The 16,290-nt window shown below is 43.0% G+C and overlaps 1 protein-coding gene across 4 annotated transcripts in view; it reads right to left on the bottom strand.

Annotated features, from left to right (window-relative positions):
* Positions 1-16,290, bottom strand: part of KIF26B (kinesin family member 26B) — a 539,881-nt gene that overhangs the window by 149,715 nt on the left and 373,876 nt on the right. For 3 of the 4 annotated variants that reach the window (XM_077168521.1, XM_077168522.1, XM_077168524.1), the window contains one exon: positions 2,891-3,074. In XM_077168521.1, the coding sequence (XP_077024636.1) occupies positions 2,891-3,074 (184 nt within the window). Of the gene's footprint in view, positions 1-2,890; positions 3,075-3,471; positions 3,766-16,290 lie in introns of those variants that run through there. The other variant, XM_077168523.1, reaches the window with a different exon arrangement.

Below are 16,290 nucleotides of genomic sequence, written 5' to 3'. Positions count from 1 at the left end.
AGACTGATGACCCCATCCGTGGACACGCAGGGCTTCCCAACTCTCCCAGCAGGCTAAACTCACCCCTTTTCTCCCATCCAAGAAAGCACATTGGATTGTACGTGAGAGAGAAGGAGAGCATCTTTAAGTTAATAACCTAAGTGTATGATTTGTCAGCTTTAGTGTATTAAGTATTATAACTAATAATTTCAAGGCACCTTACCCTTGGTCTTGCATGTGGTATGCCATGAAATCAAGGTTGGATAAAGCTCATTAGCCCTCCAAACTACTTTGATGCAAGTGCTGGGTCATCCTCCTGGCTGAATGCATTTTCTGTTGGTTGGGTCCCCTGTCTTTGGTACCCAAACCCCTTGTCTTGCAATTCCAAAGATGGGGTTTAGGAATGGGGGAAAGAGAGGACAAAAGGCCTTGGACTTGGGGCACAGGCTGTGGCCCCACCTGAAGATGTATTTACCTCAACTCTTTTGGGAATCACAGACAGGGCCAAAGGAAGATGCTTCTTAGGTGGCTCATTTGAGGTGCTCTGGACAGGGCCAATTGGTATATATGAGTGTCACAGGTGGCTAATAATCTGGTACTTCTTCAAAGTGATACTATCTAAATTTTTATTTACATCTATTCAGACGAGAAGTTGAATGTGCTTAGAATATGAAGGAGACTGCAACGGCAGCTCAACTTCACCTTGACAAGAACATTTCAGCTACGGCACTAACGCTGCAAACTCCTCTTAGGAAAACGAAAGCCATGCAGTAACTTGGAGCCACCTTCCTTAGGAGGCAGTGTATCAACCATTGTTACTACTCCACTGTCCCCCTTTGAGGATATCACTGCCCTCCCCAGGCAGCTTCCAACGACATTGAGAGTCCTGGCTGATAAGATCTTCTCCATGTCCTTCCATATCTGGTGATGCTAGAGCAACCCTCACAGTCAGAGTCCTGCTGGCTCGTTTCTAACCATAGCTCTCGTCCTAGAAAAGCCTTTAGCTGAAAACTAGCTGCCTCACTCCAGTATCAGGGATTCTAGGACCAGACGCATTCCATGGGAGCAAGCATTGCCTGATTCAACGTAACCTTTTAAAATTGAAACACTTTTGTAAGAGTAACATATAAAGTTAATACCTCCCTACCACGACTGGGTTCATGTGTCGACTTGCCCAGGTGGTGATGCCTGGTTGTCTAGTTGGGCAAGCGCTGGCCTGTCTGTTGCTGTGGGGACATTTCATGGACTTAAATCATTATCACGTTGGCTGAGACCACAGCTGATTGCATTTGTAATCAGCTCGGGGGAGTGTCTTCTGCAGTGAGTGATGCTTAATCTAATCACTGGAAGGTTTTAGGGGAGGATTCAGAAGAGACAGTCACTTCTTCCTGCTTCAGCCAGCCAGCCTCTCCTGTGGAGTTCATCCAGACCCTTCATCGGAGTCACCAGCTTCAGAGCCTTCCCTGCGGGTTTTGGACTCTTCCATTCCCATGATTGCCCAGCAGCCTTTCTTAAAAGTTCGTTGAGGACCTTCACTGGAGTTACAAGCTCGCAGCCTGCCCTACAGACCTTGGACTCTACATTGCCATGGTTACATGAGACACCTTTATAAATCTTATATCTACAGATGTCTCCTGCTGATTCTGTTTCTCTAGAGAACCCTAGCTAATACCCTCCACAATGAGATGGTGAAATCGGGGGTGGGACAGCATGGTACAAAAGAGGAGACATTAAAACACGAGAAAGCCTAAGGTAGGAGGGGCAGGGGGGGAAAGGGTACTCCCCAGAGGACACCTGGGTGGCCACTGGAGACCGTGAACCTGGCCATGACCTCATGTTCAGAAGTCAAAGGAATAGTCAGTGGTCAAAACGAATAAAATCTCAATCTGCATAATTTAACCACTTCTCCCTTCAGCAAACTGGCAACTTCTCAAATTAAAAAGGTCAGAGCCAGCAGTGGGTTAAATCAGCAAAGGACCAGTGAAGCTGTGTGTGCCATCCCACATCTGACAAAAATAAAAGAAATGAAGCATCCACCTCTTTCTCTGTCTAAAGTTTACATAAATCCCATCTTATTTACCAACTGAACATAAACCCTAAATTACGTCCCCTCAATGTTTATCTCAGAAGAAAGCGTTTAAAGAGCATTTACAAGTCAAGTTATTCTGAACATGGCTGAGCAACGTACTGCAACAGGGTTCCTCTGCCTCTAAGTGTTTGTAACAATTCCAACTTGAATTTCTCAGCCAGAATGGCACGATTGAAAACACTCCCCCCAAATCCCATCAGTGGTCCGGTTTAAAAAAGCAGAAGAGATGTCTCTGAAGGCAAGAAAAACAAAAGTGTCATGGGGGATATGACGACGTGTCCTTATGTCATAATCCTTTACTGTGCCTTCTGTCGGTCTCCTGCCTCTGCCTTCTGTCTTTTGTGTCTTTGTGTCTTTTCTTTAAATGGCTGCAGTTCTGTCAAACAATGCAAAGCTGTTTTTCCACCAGATCAAATCAGATCTCCAACCACTTGAATGACTTAATGCACCAAGTATATGCAACCAAAGAAAATTTCAGTCTCTCCAACTGAATTTCACTTTGTCTCCTTTCTCCCATTATGTTATTTTTTTATTTCTATTTTTTTGTATGCTGTGTGGTGGAGTCACATTTCATTATTTTTCCATGTGAGTGTCTTGTTATTGCAGCACCATCTGTTGAATTTTTGTTTGTTTGTTTGTTTTTTGGGATGTGCATGGACTGGGAATCGAACTCGGGTCTCCTGCATGGCAAGCGGGAATTCTCCCACTGAACTACCCTTGCGCCCCTGCCGTCATCTTACTTTAACAGACAAATAGTAGCCCTCCTTCTCTTCTTTCCCCTTGACCCAGAGCCCCACCTGGGGAGCCGGCAGACAGGCCTACCTTGCCCAGGCCCGGGCTGTCCTTCACCTTGCTGACAGCTCTCAGCAGACATGGCGGGGCAGGAGGAGGGCAGGTCTGCAGAATCCCACTGAAGCTGGTGGCAAAGAGAGGCGGCTCGACAATGGAAGAAGTAGAAGGTCGATGTTTCTTCTTTTTAGAGGACAGATTTAACTTCTGGGCAGCTCTGGAGGGAAAAAGGAAGAGGAGGGGCCGTAAGGGAACGTGTACTGTACAATCAATCAGATATACGAAGGTTACTTTCTTTCTCTTATTGAAAATGCTTAATAATTCCTTATCTCCTCCTCCTCGGCGGGCCCTGTGGCAGCCCCTTATTACAACAGAGGGAATTTAATGAGTTACCCAGTCATCAAATACAGCATAAGACAAAAGCCATAGAGTGCATGGGTCTGCAATCACAACTTACAAAAAATTGTTTGCCATCCGCAAACACTCAGTTCAGCATGCAAAAAACACTGGTCATCCCTGGGGATAAACAGCACCTATTAGGCTAATCATTCCATAATTTCTCTGTATAAATTCTAGTGCAAGAGACCTTATGAGCTATTTAAATATTCTAACACCTTATAAAACTATAAAATCCAAACCAGTCTGATGAAACCATGGGGGCAGCCAATCGAGGCACATTATGAACTTGATTGTGGAGGGGAAAGCACGAGCCCTAGTTCAATAGAGGAAAGATATATTAAGCTGGTTTTAGAAACATTACACCAGATCAGAATATAAACTCCAGGTGCAGGGTACGGAGACTATAGGCTGCTCATGTGGAAGACGGGCCTTTGTACAGAGTAGTCTTTAAATACAGAATGCAACTGACAGGCAAGTGCAAGGAGTGAGAAAGCTGGCGCCAACACAAGCGGCACAGAAGGTGCAGACAGAGAAAGGAGGGGCTACTTGGCATCATCAGTGACATCGGGGACTCACATCACATTGTCCATTATTCTAGTGCCTGTAACACTTCACATGCTATAATCTTATTTTGAAGATGAAGGAGAAAACAAGGTAAGGACAGGATGAGGCAGAGCGGCTGTTCAAAAAGAGCTGGGGTCTCCCATCGGGAAGTTTTTGCAGCAATGGGAACGTTCCAAGAGGAAAAAGGAAAAGACAGCAAGAGTGGCCTGATAGGGAATAAGCAGAAAAAACATTTCACAGACAATATATTTATTTCTGGATTTCTCCTTGGTGTTTTGACACTATTTTATTGTTCCGAGAATTCCAGTGTCCTTGTGAAATGTTGTTAAATGTTTGAGCTGCTGCTTAAAACAAACGGGCTACCATGATTTTATTCTACAGATCAAAAGTTAATAACCCATCCAATGTTTTTATTAATTACATAACAGATCACGAGAGAGACAGGTCAGAAGGACAAAAATCAGTGTTGTTTATACCTTCTCCCTTATCTCTCTTAATGACCTGGAATAGGGGGTTTTAATTTTGCATCAGTAATTATCATTTTGACAAATCCCCTGAGCTACAAAATTGCCACTGCCCAAATACAGCAAATCACATCGCCATTCCAAACCTTAATTTTTCTTAGCCGTAAAACTGAGGATCTATTTCACAGGAGTGAAATAGGGAGAAATGGGATACACAAGAAATACATTTTCATGGAAAGATAACCCAAAGTCCCAATACAATGTGCCAAACTTAAGGAGTGCTATAGTCCCATTTTTCCTAGGATGACAAAAAATGAAGAGCACTGGAAACACATAAAATTAAGACATTAGGAACAATTTTTAAAAATAACCTTCTTTTGCTGCTCTTCCTGATAACTTCTTCAAGAGTGAGGGTCCTCAAAATTAGAGCCTATGAAGGACATACCCCAAGGGCATCACTCCACAACTCTTCCACTTTCCCCTACACTGTCAAGTTTCCACTCGATCCTGGATCATTCCCAACAGTATACATATATGCCATTATTTCTTCCATATTAAAAATACAACAAAAGTCCTTCTCTTGATTCTACCTCCTCAGAATCAACTGGAGGAACTACCAATCTATTTCCATGCTCACCTTTACAGGAAAACTTACGTAAAGTGTTGCCTATAGTCAACTCTCCCCAGTTTCTCTCCTTCCACTCTCCAGAAGCACATTCCACACTTCTGTCCTCCACTGAAACTGCTCTTGTTAAGCTTACCGATGACCTCCATGGTTGCTAAATTCAATGGTCCTTAGTCCCCATCTTGACTCAGATATAGTCTTCCTTTTTTTTTTGTTTGTTTGTTTGTTTTTGTTTTTTTTTACATGGGCAGGTACCGGGAATTGAACCCGGGTCCTTGGGCATGGCAGGCAAGCACTCTTACCTGCTGAGCCACCGTGGCCCACCCTAGTCTTCCTTTTTGACATATCATCTTCTCTACCAGTTTCCTTTGCCGGTTCCTTCTTTTTCTCCCCCAACTCTTGATGGCAGCCTAGCACAGGCTCAGTCCTTGGTCCTCTTTACTCCTACATCTACGTTCAATCCCCTGGTGTTCTCTTTCAGGATCACAATTTAAATAATATCTGCATGTTTTCGAACTTGAAATTTTTATTTCCAGTGTACACGTCTCTGCGGAATGCCACAGTCATTTATATGATTCTCTCTTCAGCAATTCCATTTGGATGTCTAATAGGCATCTCAAACTTGCCACCTTCAAAACCAAATATGGGATCTTTTCCTGCACAGCTGTTATATCCACAGCCTACCCTATTTCAGAAAATGGCTCTTCCATCCTTTCAATGGTTCAGGCATCTCTGAATCTTCTTTTTCTCACAGAACACATCAGTAGCCCATTAGGAAATCTTGTTGACTTGACTTTCAAAATAGATTTGGAATTCACCCATTTCTCACCACGTTTACTGCCACCACCCTGGTTGGAGCCACTAACCTCTCTTGCCTCGATTGTTGCAATAGGCTCCTAACTTGTGTTTCTCCTTCTGCTTTGCTATTCCCTCTGTCGCCCCCTTACAGTCTGTTCTTCACATAGCAGCCAGATGAATTACTTTAAAACATAACTCTGGGGCTGCGGAGTGACCAGCAGGTGCAGTCACTGGTGAAATGCGCACCCCGGGCCCAAAGCTGCGGGGCTCCCCCTCACCATGCATCTCTGCATTATAGAAGGGATGGGTGGGGGGTGGTGGCTGGCTCCCCAGGAAGCCTGACTGGACTGTAACCCTAGGGAGGTCTTTTAGATTTCATCTAGTTTCTGAACCACTGCTTAAGCGACTTGAGAAAAATTATGTGAAGGTTCAGACTGAAAAGGGATTTGGGGAAACCTTTAACATCTATGAAGAAAGTGGCCCATTTGCTCTTTTGCAAACTAGACCCTCTTAAATTTCGAAATGTCAGCCAAGATCCTGATTTACTTGAAAACTGCCAGTGACAAGAAAGGAAGAGGCTTAAGCTGAGGGACATTTTGCCTCCCAATATGAGTAAGTCCTTCAGTTGGAGACTCTTCCCACACCACCCACCTCGGGAAGGAGGGCCTCCACGATGTTTGGGGGCCTCTTTCCTTTCTTCAAGGGAGCTATGTGCTTATACCTGGAAACAGGAGGATGCCCACAGGGGCCAGTTCCCTGGACGTAACAGGTTCTTCCAGGCCAGCAGCACCTCTGACTCTATGTTCAGGTTCTCCTCAGTTCTCAACAAACACCAACTCCCTCCCGGCCACTGGAGGGTCCCAACACTCATGCTGTCTTTACTGTCACCAATGACATTTAATTCCAAACAAGAGTCCACTGGGCCAGCAAAGCTACCGAGGCTTAGCTGTGAGCCCATCATGGATGAAAAGCTCAGGAGAAAAGCAGGCTGTTGGCGAGCACGACAGTCACCAGAGACACACGTGGTGGGGCTCCAGTGGCACACACCCCAGTCCACTCCGGGCAGGGAAGGCCACTCCCCGACCGACCAGCTGAGGACGTGGCAGAGCACCCTGCCCTATGCAGGCTTTTCAAGGAAAGGACAGAATCTGGAAACCCTCTGTTGTGACGGGTCCCCTCCTCTCACTGCAGCTCAATCTGGGACCCTGAGTTTTGGATGAGGAGCTGAACATCATGGGTAAAAATAAGGAACCGGACAGCAGCCCTTTTCCCCTGGGATAAAAGGTACCACAAACTGAAAGTAACCACAAAGAGGAGGGCTTTATCCACTGTATTTGCAATTGTGCGATCAGTTTTCTAATATAATCTTCCTATACACACACACACACACACACACACACACACACACACCCATCATATCCGTTTGCTAAAACAGTTTTAAAAGGGGTGGGGGTGAGAGACCCAAAAACCCAAAAACCTGTCCTGGTAAAAAAAAGAGGACATGAGTCCATCAGAGCCTGTTGTCGGCAGGCGCTGCTGAAGTTCAGCTTCCATGCTCGTCTGGCCTGGCTGGTACTGACACTGGTTACAAAGGGCTAGTCCAGTCACATTAAAGAACTTCACAAGACTCCAATGTTTTCTGAGCAAGAGGAAGTCAAAAGTACTTAAATACCTAAGCGTTTTTCCTAGACAGCTTTCTATATTATACTGTCTGTACTCACCATCACAAATTCTCCTGTGTAAAAACTTTTCTGTGTTTTCACACATGAGCAACTTTATGGTTTAGGGTTTTTACTTGTAGCTCTTACATATTCCTATATTTTATACCTATACTGCAAAATTTTGAATGTCAGCTACATGTTGATAAGACACATGAAAAGTATTACTGTAACCAAGTTATTTTTAAAGTTTATATATTTATGTTTTAGCCTTTGGCATTTTATTGCAGAGTCCACAATTTTTTTTTTCGTATGCTGTATGGTGGGGTCACATTTCATTATTTTTCCATGTGAGTATCCTGTTACTGCAGCACCATTTGTTGAATTTTTTGTTTTTGTTTGTTTGGGAAGTGCATGGACCAGGAATCGAACCTGGATCTCCTGCACGGCAGCTGGGAATTCTGCCACTGAACTACCCTCACATCCCAGAGTCCACATTTTATAGATATTATATCAAATGTTGTCATTCAACTTGTTTCTGCTGTAAGCTGGGGTCCATTTCATTGTGAGTTGTGTTTATATGTGTTTGGGAAAGTGTACTCATACTTAGCATTTTTTTTCTCTTCATCTGTTATCATACTTCTGACAGCAGCTAACAATACCATCAAGTACAAAGGTGCAGGCTACTCACGATGCTTCTTCAGAGACTGGGGGTTACACCACATAATTATTTGAAAACGTGCATTTTAGTACAGCATATGCTTGCATTACATAGGTACTTCATACAACACAATAAAGAGTAAACATTATAGGAAGGTTCTAAAACTCTGCTCAACACCTTCCATTGCCCTCTCTATCTCAGAGTAAAAGCCCAAGTACGTACGATGACCTAGAGGCCTGACGTGGCCTGTCCCTGTTCCCCCATCTCTCTCCGACCTCCATTCCTACCACTCTTCCATGATCCCTCCACCGCAGCCATACAGGCCCCCTGAATACTCCTGGTTCACCCCCACCTCAGGGCCTCAGTCCAGATAGAGACAGCAGAGGGTTCACTCCCTTACGTCCAATGTCCCCTTATCGCGTTACCCTGCTCATCCTAGTAGACTGTATTTTCCAAAGATGACTATGTCAGCATGGCTCTCACCCACAGGCTCTTCGTACAACACGATACTGATACTGCTCTGTTGAGAAGTGGGATCTCTGCTCTCTCTCTGAGTTTGAAGGGAGCTTTGAGAAATCGCCTGGACCAACAGAATGTGGTAGAAGTGATGCTGTGGGACTGCCAAAGTTCGGTCAGAAAAGGCAGCATGGCTTCCATCTGGCTCTCCCTCGGGACACTTACCTTCCTCACCATATTGTGAGGAAGCCCAGGCCACGTGCAGGTAAACAGAGGATCCCAGTCAAAAGCCAGTATCAACTGCTGGACATGTGAGTGAACACATTTTTAAGTGATTCCAGCTGTCAAATGGAAGGTCTACTGACTAGAGCCCCAGACACTGTGGAGCAGAGACAAGCCATCTGTACTTCGTCCTATCCAAATCTCTGACCCCCAGAAACCAGGAGATAATAAATGATGGCTGTTACTTTATGCTACTGAGTGATGGGTTAACTTATACAGTTATAGTAAAAGTTATATCATCTGCCCCCAGGCTCCTAGTTTTCCTTACCTTGCTTGCCTCCCCCCTCCTCTCTGCCATGGCCCACTTATCCTGTAACATGTTTACATAAGACAAATTACGCAGTTATCATATTTATTTTTTATCTGTTTTGCCTCCAGAATGCAAGTTCCAGCAAGGCAGGGATCTTGAAGATTTTGTTGAATGAATGAAGACCAAAGCAGCTGGAAGATATTTAGCCTGGAGAATACAAGTCTGGAGAAAGGAGAAGGAGAAGTATCTTTAAAAACAGAATCAAATGACATATGAAAGTATTTTTCAGACAAGGATGCTAGATTCTTTCATGCGACCTCTTTTTTAATTTCAGAAGGTCTTGAGAAGAAGGCAAAACTACCCCCATTTAATACACAAAGAGATGAGGCTTAAAGGATTTAGATCTAGAGGCTTTACAGTGTCTGACCTAAGTTTGAAGACCCAGATTATTCAGACACTGGGTAAATGATCCTAGGCAAGTAACTTAACTTCTGATAATGTGTACATAAAGGGGTTACCACACTGCCTGGCACACAGTGGGCGCTCAATGACGCTGTCATCATTATTATCATTGCAAATACCATCAGGCCACAGTTTCTGCATAGCAAAATGTTACAATAGGATACCTACCTTTATACGCTACTTTTTATGAGAATTGAACTAGATAGCACATATAAAAGGTTTAGTATAATGCCTAGCAAACAGGAAGAACTTAATAAATGGCCCTTTGGAGAAACATAAGTAGTAGTGGAGGTAATACTAAATCTTGGTCTATGCCCCATATTATACCATATCATCTCTGAATAGGGATTAGCTTTACATAAACACAGGTAGCAAAACAAGTTGGTGAAATTTAAAGGCATATTTGGCTTCTATAAGGGACATTTTTCTAAAAATTGAAATAGCATATTTAATTATGGGTCTGCTGCTGAAATGGCTGGAAGTACCCCAGCAGCATCTGGAAGACGCTACAGGGAATGTTAGAGCGAGGAATGCGTGCATTATGAAAAACAGATGATTTCCAAAATCCTTTCCAGTATAGATATTCTGCAATGATTCCTGGAGTCTCTATTACACTTAGAGAAGTCTCTGTTGGCCTTGATGCAGAAAAGTAGTAGAGGGAATTATTTTAAGAACGCATTTGGAAATTATTTTGAGAATACACTCACAATTATTTTCCTCTTCAAATATGCATATAAAATATATTACATGAATCTCAGAATTTTGAAATGAATAAAAATTATATTATAGTCATGGGTTTCCTAATAACATTTTATTTTAATTTTGACAGTACAACCAGCTGTTTGATCTCTATTTTATATATTCCAATTTCCTGGAAGTCACTCTTTTTATGTAGTACTTCAATGACACACAGATAGGAGAAGGTTAAGGTACAGAAATCAGCCACGTACAGTTGTATTATTCAAGGGCATAAAGGAGAGAGGTGAGAGGCAGTCACAAAAGGACTGGCAAGGTAAAGACATTTTAGCTGGAATTGTATTTTGTGTAGCTAATGTCTTACAGGTTCTTTTTGCAAAGGGAAAACACTGATGAGTGTGTCATAAGATTTAAACAGTACAAATTAACCTAAAAAACTACCATGAGTAATATTTATTTGTCTCATTTTTACCAAGGATATTATATCACATATTACCTAAAGCTACTCATCCCAGCATACATCTTTAAATATCCATTAGCTGCATTAAATTCTCTGTGCTCTGTTTCAAGGAAAAAGACAGTTTTTTCTATCAGGATGAAATTAATATTTACTGAACATCTATAAAGAAAAGGGCACCATGCTAAGCACTATCAATCTTCACGGAGAAGAGCAATAGTCTGTACTTGACGAGAATTTCTACCTATTTAGGTCAGTTCTTTCCTCTGAGTTCTATTCCTTTCTCTCCGGACCTTCCTCATCCCACAGGCAGAAGACAACTGTCAACACATCAGTGGGACAATATCTGAATTTAGGAATTAGAATCAGAATAGAGATGACCTGCACATGATCAGAAAATCTAAACAACACAATGAGATAAATAATTATCTGGTGAATTTAACTGGTAAGGTAGGGAAAAAGTCTGGGGTCTCAGTTATACAGTTTAGAGGGGAATTTACGGGGATTTTCTGATTTTCTCCCCTGTATTCGTGGAGAGACTATTTGCCAAACTACCACCCTGAGTCTTCGGAAAGATGGGGTGTTTAAATGGAAAAGCCCTCACCCTGACTGCATCTCTCCCGCCCCTTGTGAGTCTACCCCCTTTCATGTGCAGTATTACTAAAAGACTGATCTCACAACCTTTTTCCAGAGTTATTAGTTTCGTGAAGAATAGAACTGTCCTTACGGAGCAGGCAGAAAAATCAGGCAGTACAGTCTTTTTAGGTATCCTTTACCCCAGGGAAAATTCTATGCACCATGCATTCCTAACCACATCCTGAGAAGATTGTCATCTTGTGTGAATGGCTTTTCAAATGTGGGCTACTCAGATATATAGGCAAAAGGTTTATAAAAAATAAGAGGTCATTCAAGCTGTACTGAATTTGACCCAGGCAACTGATAGGGGGGACAGCAACTGAACAGCTGCTCAGGAGAAGGGCAGGGTGAGGCCCAGGATGGCCCTGCCTGCTGCTCGGAAAGGGTCCTGGCCCAAGGCAGGGGGAGGAGGGTGGCAGAATCTCCATCAGTAAGGACAGTCCGAGCTGCAATTTAACTGAAAATGGCTGGTGCTGCCATGGACTGCAACGCCTTACAGCCATTATAAAATACGTCAGTGTGCTGAGGATTAACGCTGTCTGATGATCAGTGATGACATGACAGATTACAGCAGCTCCTGGGACATCCAGGGGGCCAATGCCACAGGGTAGGAGGTAATAAAACAGACTGTAAATAGCAGAGTATCTGACAAGAACCCACAGTCTGGGGTAGGGTTTGTGAAAATAGTTAAGATATCCATCCACATGTAAAAACACCAGTTATGCTTCATTTTGCAAAAATACCTATTTAAAAGGACTCTGGCATCGCCAGTAAGCATTTGTTAGTCATTTTGGAAGCTCTCCAAACGGAATAGAAGCATCTCCCTCACCTTCCCATTTTCTAATTGGCTGTCATGGAGGTCGTTTTCATGTCTCCAGGGGATGAAAAACATATGGGTCTTGGAGCTTTTCTGACTTTTATGTAAATGATCCATTTCATTCGTGCAGGAAGAAAATTCATGACATGACTTCAAATAACATAGTTTACTGCTAGAAGTAAAACATGGCTGACCGTTAACCTCAGACAATATTGTGTTAAAACACTACAGAGAGACATTGTTATAATTTGAAAACTGATTGATTTTTGCAACCTGCTACACAACGATAACCCGTAGTGATAATTGCTATGAATTTACCCTTACTCTCCTCTTCAAAATTTACCCATTCTTCAAGGGCTGGTACAAATTGCTTTCAGCCAACTTCTTCAGCTTTCACGGACCATCACCTTTTCCCCTGAACTCTTTTAGCAATTGGTCTTGAAAGTAAGATCTTAATGGTCTAACATTCATTGAGATGCTCCTCCGAGGTGGGCCCTCTTGCTTCTGGGTGTCATTAGACTTGCTTCCATTACTGCATTGTTAATTCACTAAGGGTTGATACTAAGCTTTTGGTTTCTTCTGCAGCATCCAGATCTGTCCTCATGCTGAAGGGATAGTGTACACTCACTCAAGAAAATCTTACTTCAGCCCTGGGGATTAAGGGAACTGTGATTTAAACAAAGACCCAAGATTAAGTGGCCTGGTGTTCTAGCTAATATTTTAACCCTGGAGTGTTTGACACTTTCTAAAGCATTTTCTGTACACCATCACATCCATTCTTCACCTGGCCCTGTGAGGCAAGTAGAGAAAGTATTAGTACCACAACTTCCAGATAAAAGAATGAAGGCTCAAAAGTTGCCTGATTTTAGCCACTCACAGGGCTAGTGAATCTCATACCCGGGACTGGGACTCAAATTTTCTATCTTCTAGACTATGGGTCTTTCTTTTATAGCATGCTATTATACAATTGATAAATGAAGAAAACAGCTATTTTATAGGGGCAAAATAAAATCAAATACTAATCATTTGTCTAATAATAAAGGGAAAGAAAACAGCTACATATTCTTTTATGTAACTCAAATCAAGTCATATATAAGCATTTACCAATTACTGATCTAGTTGCTTAGCAACATACCTCCATATCACAGGGGAAATATGGCTCTGCTGAGTGAGTTAGGTCATGCCCAGAATTAGGATGTAAACAGCAAATTATATGAAGATGGCTTGTCTATTCCCATAACTAGGAGTGAGCCTCTGCCTAACCAGCACTACAGCAAACATTTCTACATACCCTGTCCCACTGTCTCCTACTTCTCTTTCTACATACACTGAGAGAATGCTGGAAGCTGCTTAAAATGCATCTCAGTGCTCTGGGAAACACAATCAATAAATACTTATTGAATGACAACTATGCGCAAAGGAATTAGGCAAGCAGTCTATACATATCACTAAAGTCATCTTTGAGCCGCTCCACAGTTGCTCTGTGTTCGAGTCGCCTCCTAAATGCCATGAATGAGAAGAATCTGCATCACCAAGCGCCTTAGATAACTTCACGCTTCTCCCCAGGAGGAGAGATAAAGCATCACTGGGAGAAGCCTGAAGACACACAGCGGGTAAACCCAGCACATAGCTAGAGAGTTCTACCAGCAGTTGGAGCTGAAAGCTTTTTCTGAAACTGTGTTATTTGGCAGCTCATGCCAGGAGGTGGGACAAAGGTAACAAGAAGTGTTTGACAACCATACTGTGGGTGAATGTTACTAACTCATTAGTGTCTAGAATTTTTCAGGGTCTCAATGAGAATATTATGGGCAAAGGAAAAAACAACAAAAGGCTAAGATAAGGGAGAAAAAGTAGCCCATACATAAGCTACTTTTTTGCAAAGGCTATTTAAAGGAAAGCTTTCACCCCTGCTCAAAGCCGGGTACCTGTGAAAGAGTTTGCTAACATAAATGACCTGTGTGAAAATAGAGATATCTTCACTTTCCCAAATAAAGCATAAGGTGTTTCGTAAAAGAATTAACTGTTGGCATAGAAGGCAAAACATAGGTATAATGCAAGAGTCTGCTCTTTCCTGGCCATAGAAATTTGGATTTTAGAAACGTCAGATAAATATCCTGTCTGTGGCAGGATGTATGCCTTTCTGAAGTCTTTTGCCTCAGATTTCAAAGGCAAGTGTCTTTGCCTCTGTTTCTGACAGGTGAACAAGCTGTTGGTCTGATGATGCGGTTCCTCAGGGCTCAGTTAAGCTGCTCCAATGCATACCGTGATTTGGAGCCTTTTAAGAATGATTCTTCTACATGTCTTGCCAGAGGGGAACCCCTCCCTGCTCATTACACAGCAGCTGCTCAGTACCAAGCTGCCCCCTACCTCTGCTCACCCCCAGGCCAGGATACCTGGCGTTGTTGCCTATCTCCTCGGCTTCCTTACATATTGCAAAGGACAGGGACAGTGATGGAGCTAGTGGCCAAGATGTCATCTGTGGGAGGCTGGGTTTCAAGACCCAAGAGAAGGTTAGGAACCTCTGCTCTAACGAACTTAATTCATCCAGAACTTGACAAGCTGGTGCCACTTTCTACCAGAAGACCAAGGACATGTCGACTTTCTTATTACACTTCCCTATTTCTGTATGTCCAGCAAATCCAGCAAGGGAAACCCAAACACTGCTGAGACAATAAGTTCCAGGTCGAACACCTAGAGAAACAGGAAAGTTCACTAGAAACAGGAAAGTTCTGTTTCTGAAACTAAATGACCTCAGAGAAGTGGCAACTTGCTTCAGCCCCAGTAATCTCCCATATTCTAAGAGAGAGCACCGTGCTTTATCAAGGACATTGGAAAATGGAATGAACAAAACTTCTTCACAATTCATATGTAATGGAAAACTTTAAAAGAATATATTGACAATTTATTAAGTGCCTTTGATGCCATATAAGATACAGTTGGCTTGTGACTTTATAGATTTTAGCTTTTCTATTATTCCCACATCTTCATCTTTGCTCAGACCTAAAAGACTGTACATCCTTCACTCCCTGCTGTCGTGGAGGGAAGGTCTCCCAGCTGCCAATATACACACATGGAAACTTTACCAGGATCACCAATATAACAAATAGTCCACACCAATCCAAGGTGTTGGTGGTGGGGAGGTATATATGGATCCTGTATTTTATGCATGACCATTCTACTAATCCACAACTTCTCTAATAAAGGAAAACAAAAACAACTTTATCGAGGGCCAAAAAAGCATCATGAGCATGGAAGTCTGGAGTTGTGCCTGCCAGGCATTCTGCTTGAAGTGGGGCAAATACAGAAGTCCTGGACAAGGACAGGTGAGAGGCCCCCACCAGGGAAAGCACAGGGCAGGATCACTCACCTGCACCTGTGGGACAGAGCCTGGCCTGCTGTCTGATGGTGCCAGTTTCCAAGCACCTGGCTAGGGACGATCTAGCCACAGCCATGCCCCAGTTCTGCGTGCTCCTGTCCCTGTTATTTAGCCCGTGCCAAGCCCTATATCTTAGTCTTCCCAATCTCCTCCCCTGGCTTTCTGCCCTTAGCTTCCTGATGTACTGCATTTTGGCCTCTGCTTGGCTGCTGGAGTTTCTCCTGCAAACTTTCTGATCCAGCCTCGACTGCTCTCCGACCATTTTCCTTATGAACACTTGGTTCCTCAAACACTTTTCCCTGCGCTAGCTCACCTTCTGGTCATCGATCCTTTCGGGCCAGGTGCTTCCCATCCGCAGATCTCTCTGTTCCTGGCCTGATTTGGCCCAATCCATCACTTACTACCAGGGACACTAGGTGGCTTCTCACCTCCTCCAGAGTCCACTTTTCAAATTGGACTGAATACATAAATTAAAAGAACTGTAAACACCTGGCCCAAGTAAATGTAAGCTGAAAAATCCATTCCAGAGGCAGATACAAACAATTTTAGTTGTTTGACATTAACATTTTCTTTCATAAACATGAGTAATTGGGAACTAGCTGGTATTATTATGGAATTGATGATACCTGTAACAACAAACCCAGGTATTTCAAATGCCTATAAATATAGACAGAGAGAAGGATGATCATAGGCTAATTAGAGCCCATTCCCTGTGTAATGCCAATGCCCGATTTTTCTGAGCTTCTTTTCTTTTTTCTTTTTTTTTTTTTAGCATGGGCAGGCACCAGGAAACAAACCTGGGTCTCTGGCATGGCAGGCTAGAATTCTGCCA

The sequence above is a fragment of the Tamandua tetradactyla genome, chromosome 7, assembly GCF_023851605.1.
Source record: "Tamandua tetradactyla isolate mTamTet1 chromosome 7, mTamTet1.pri, whole genome shotgun sequence".
Classification (NCBI taxonomy): Eukaryota; Metazoa; Chordata; class Mammalia; order Pilosa; family Myrmecophagidae; genus Tamandua; species Tamandua tetradactyla.
This window is presented reverse-complemented; position numbering and strand designations above follow the sequence as displayed.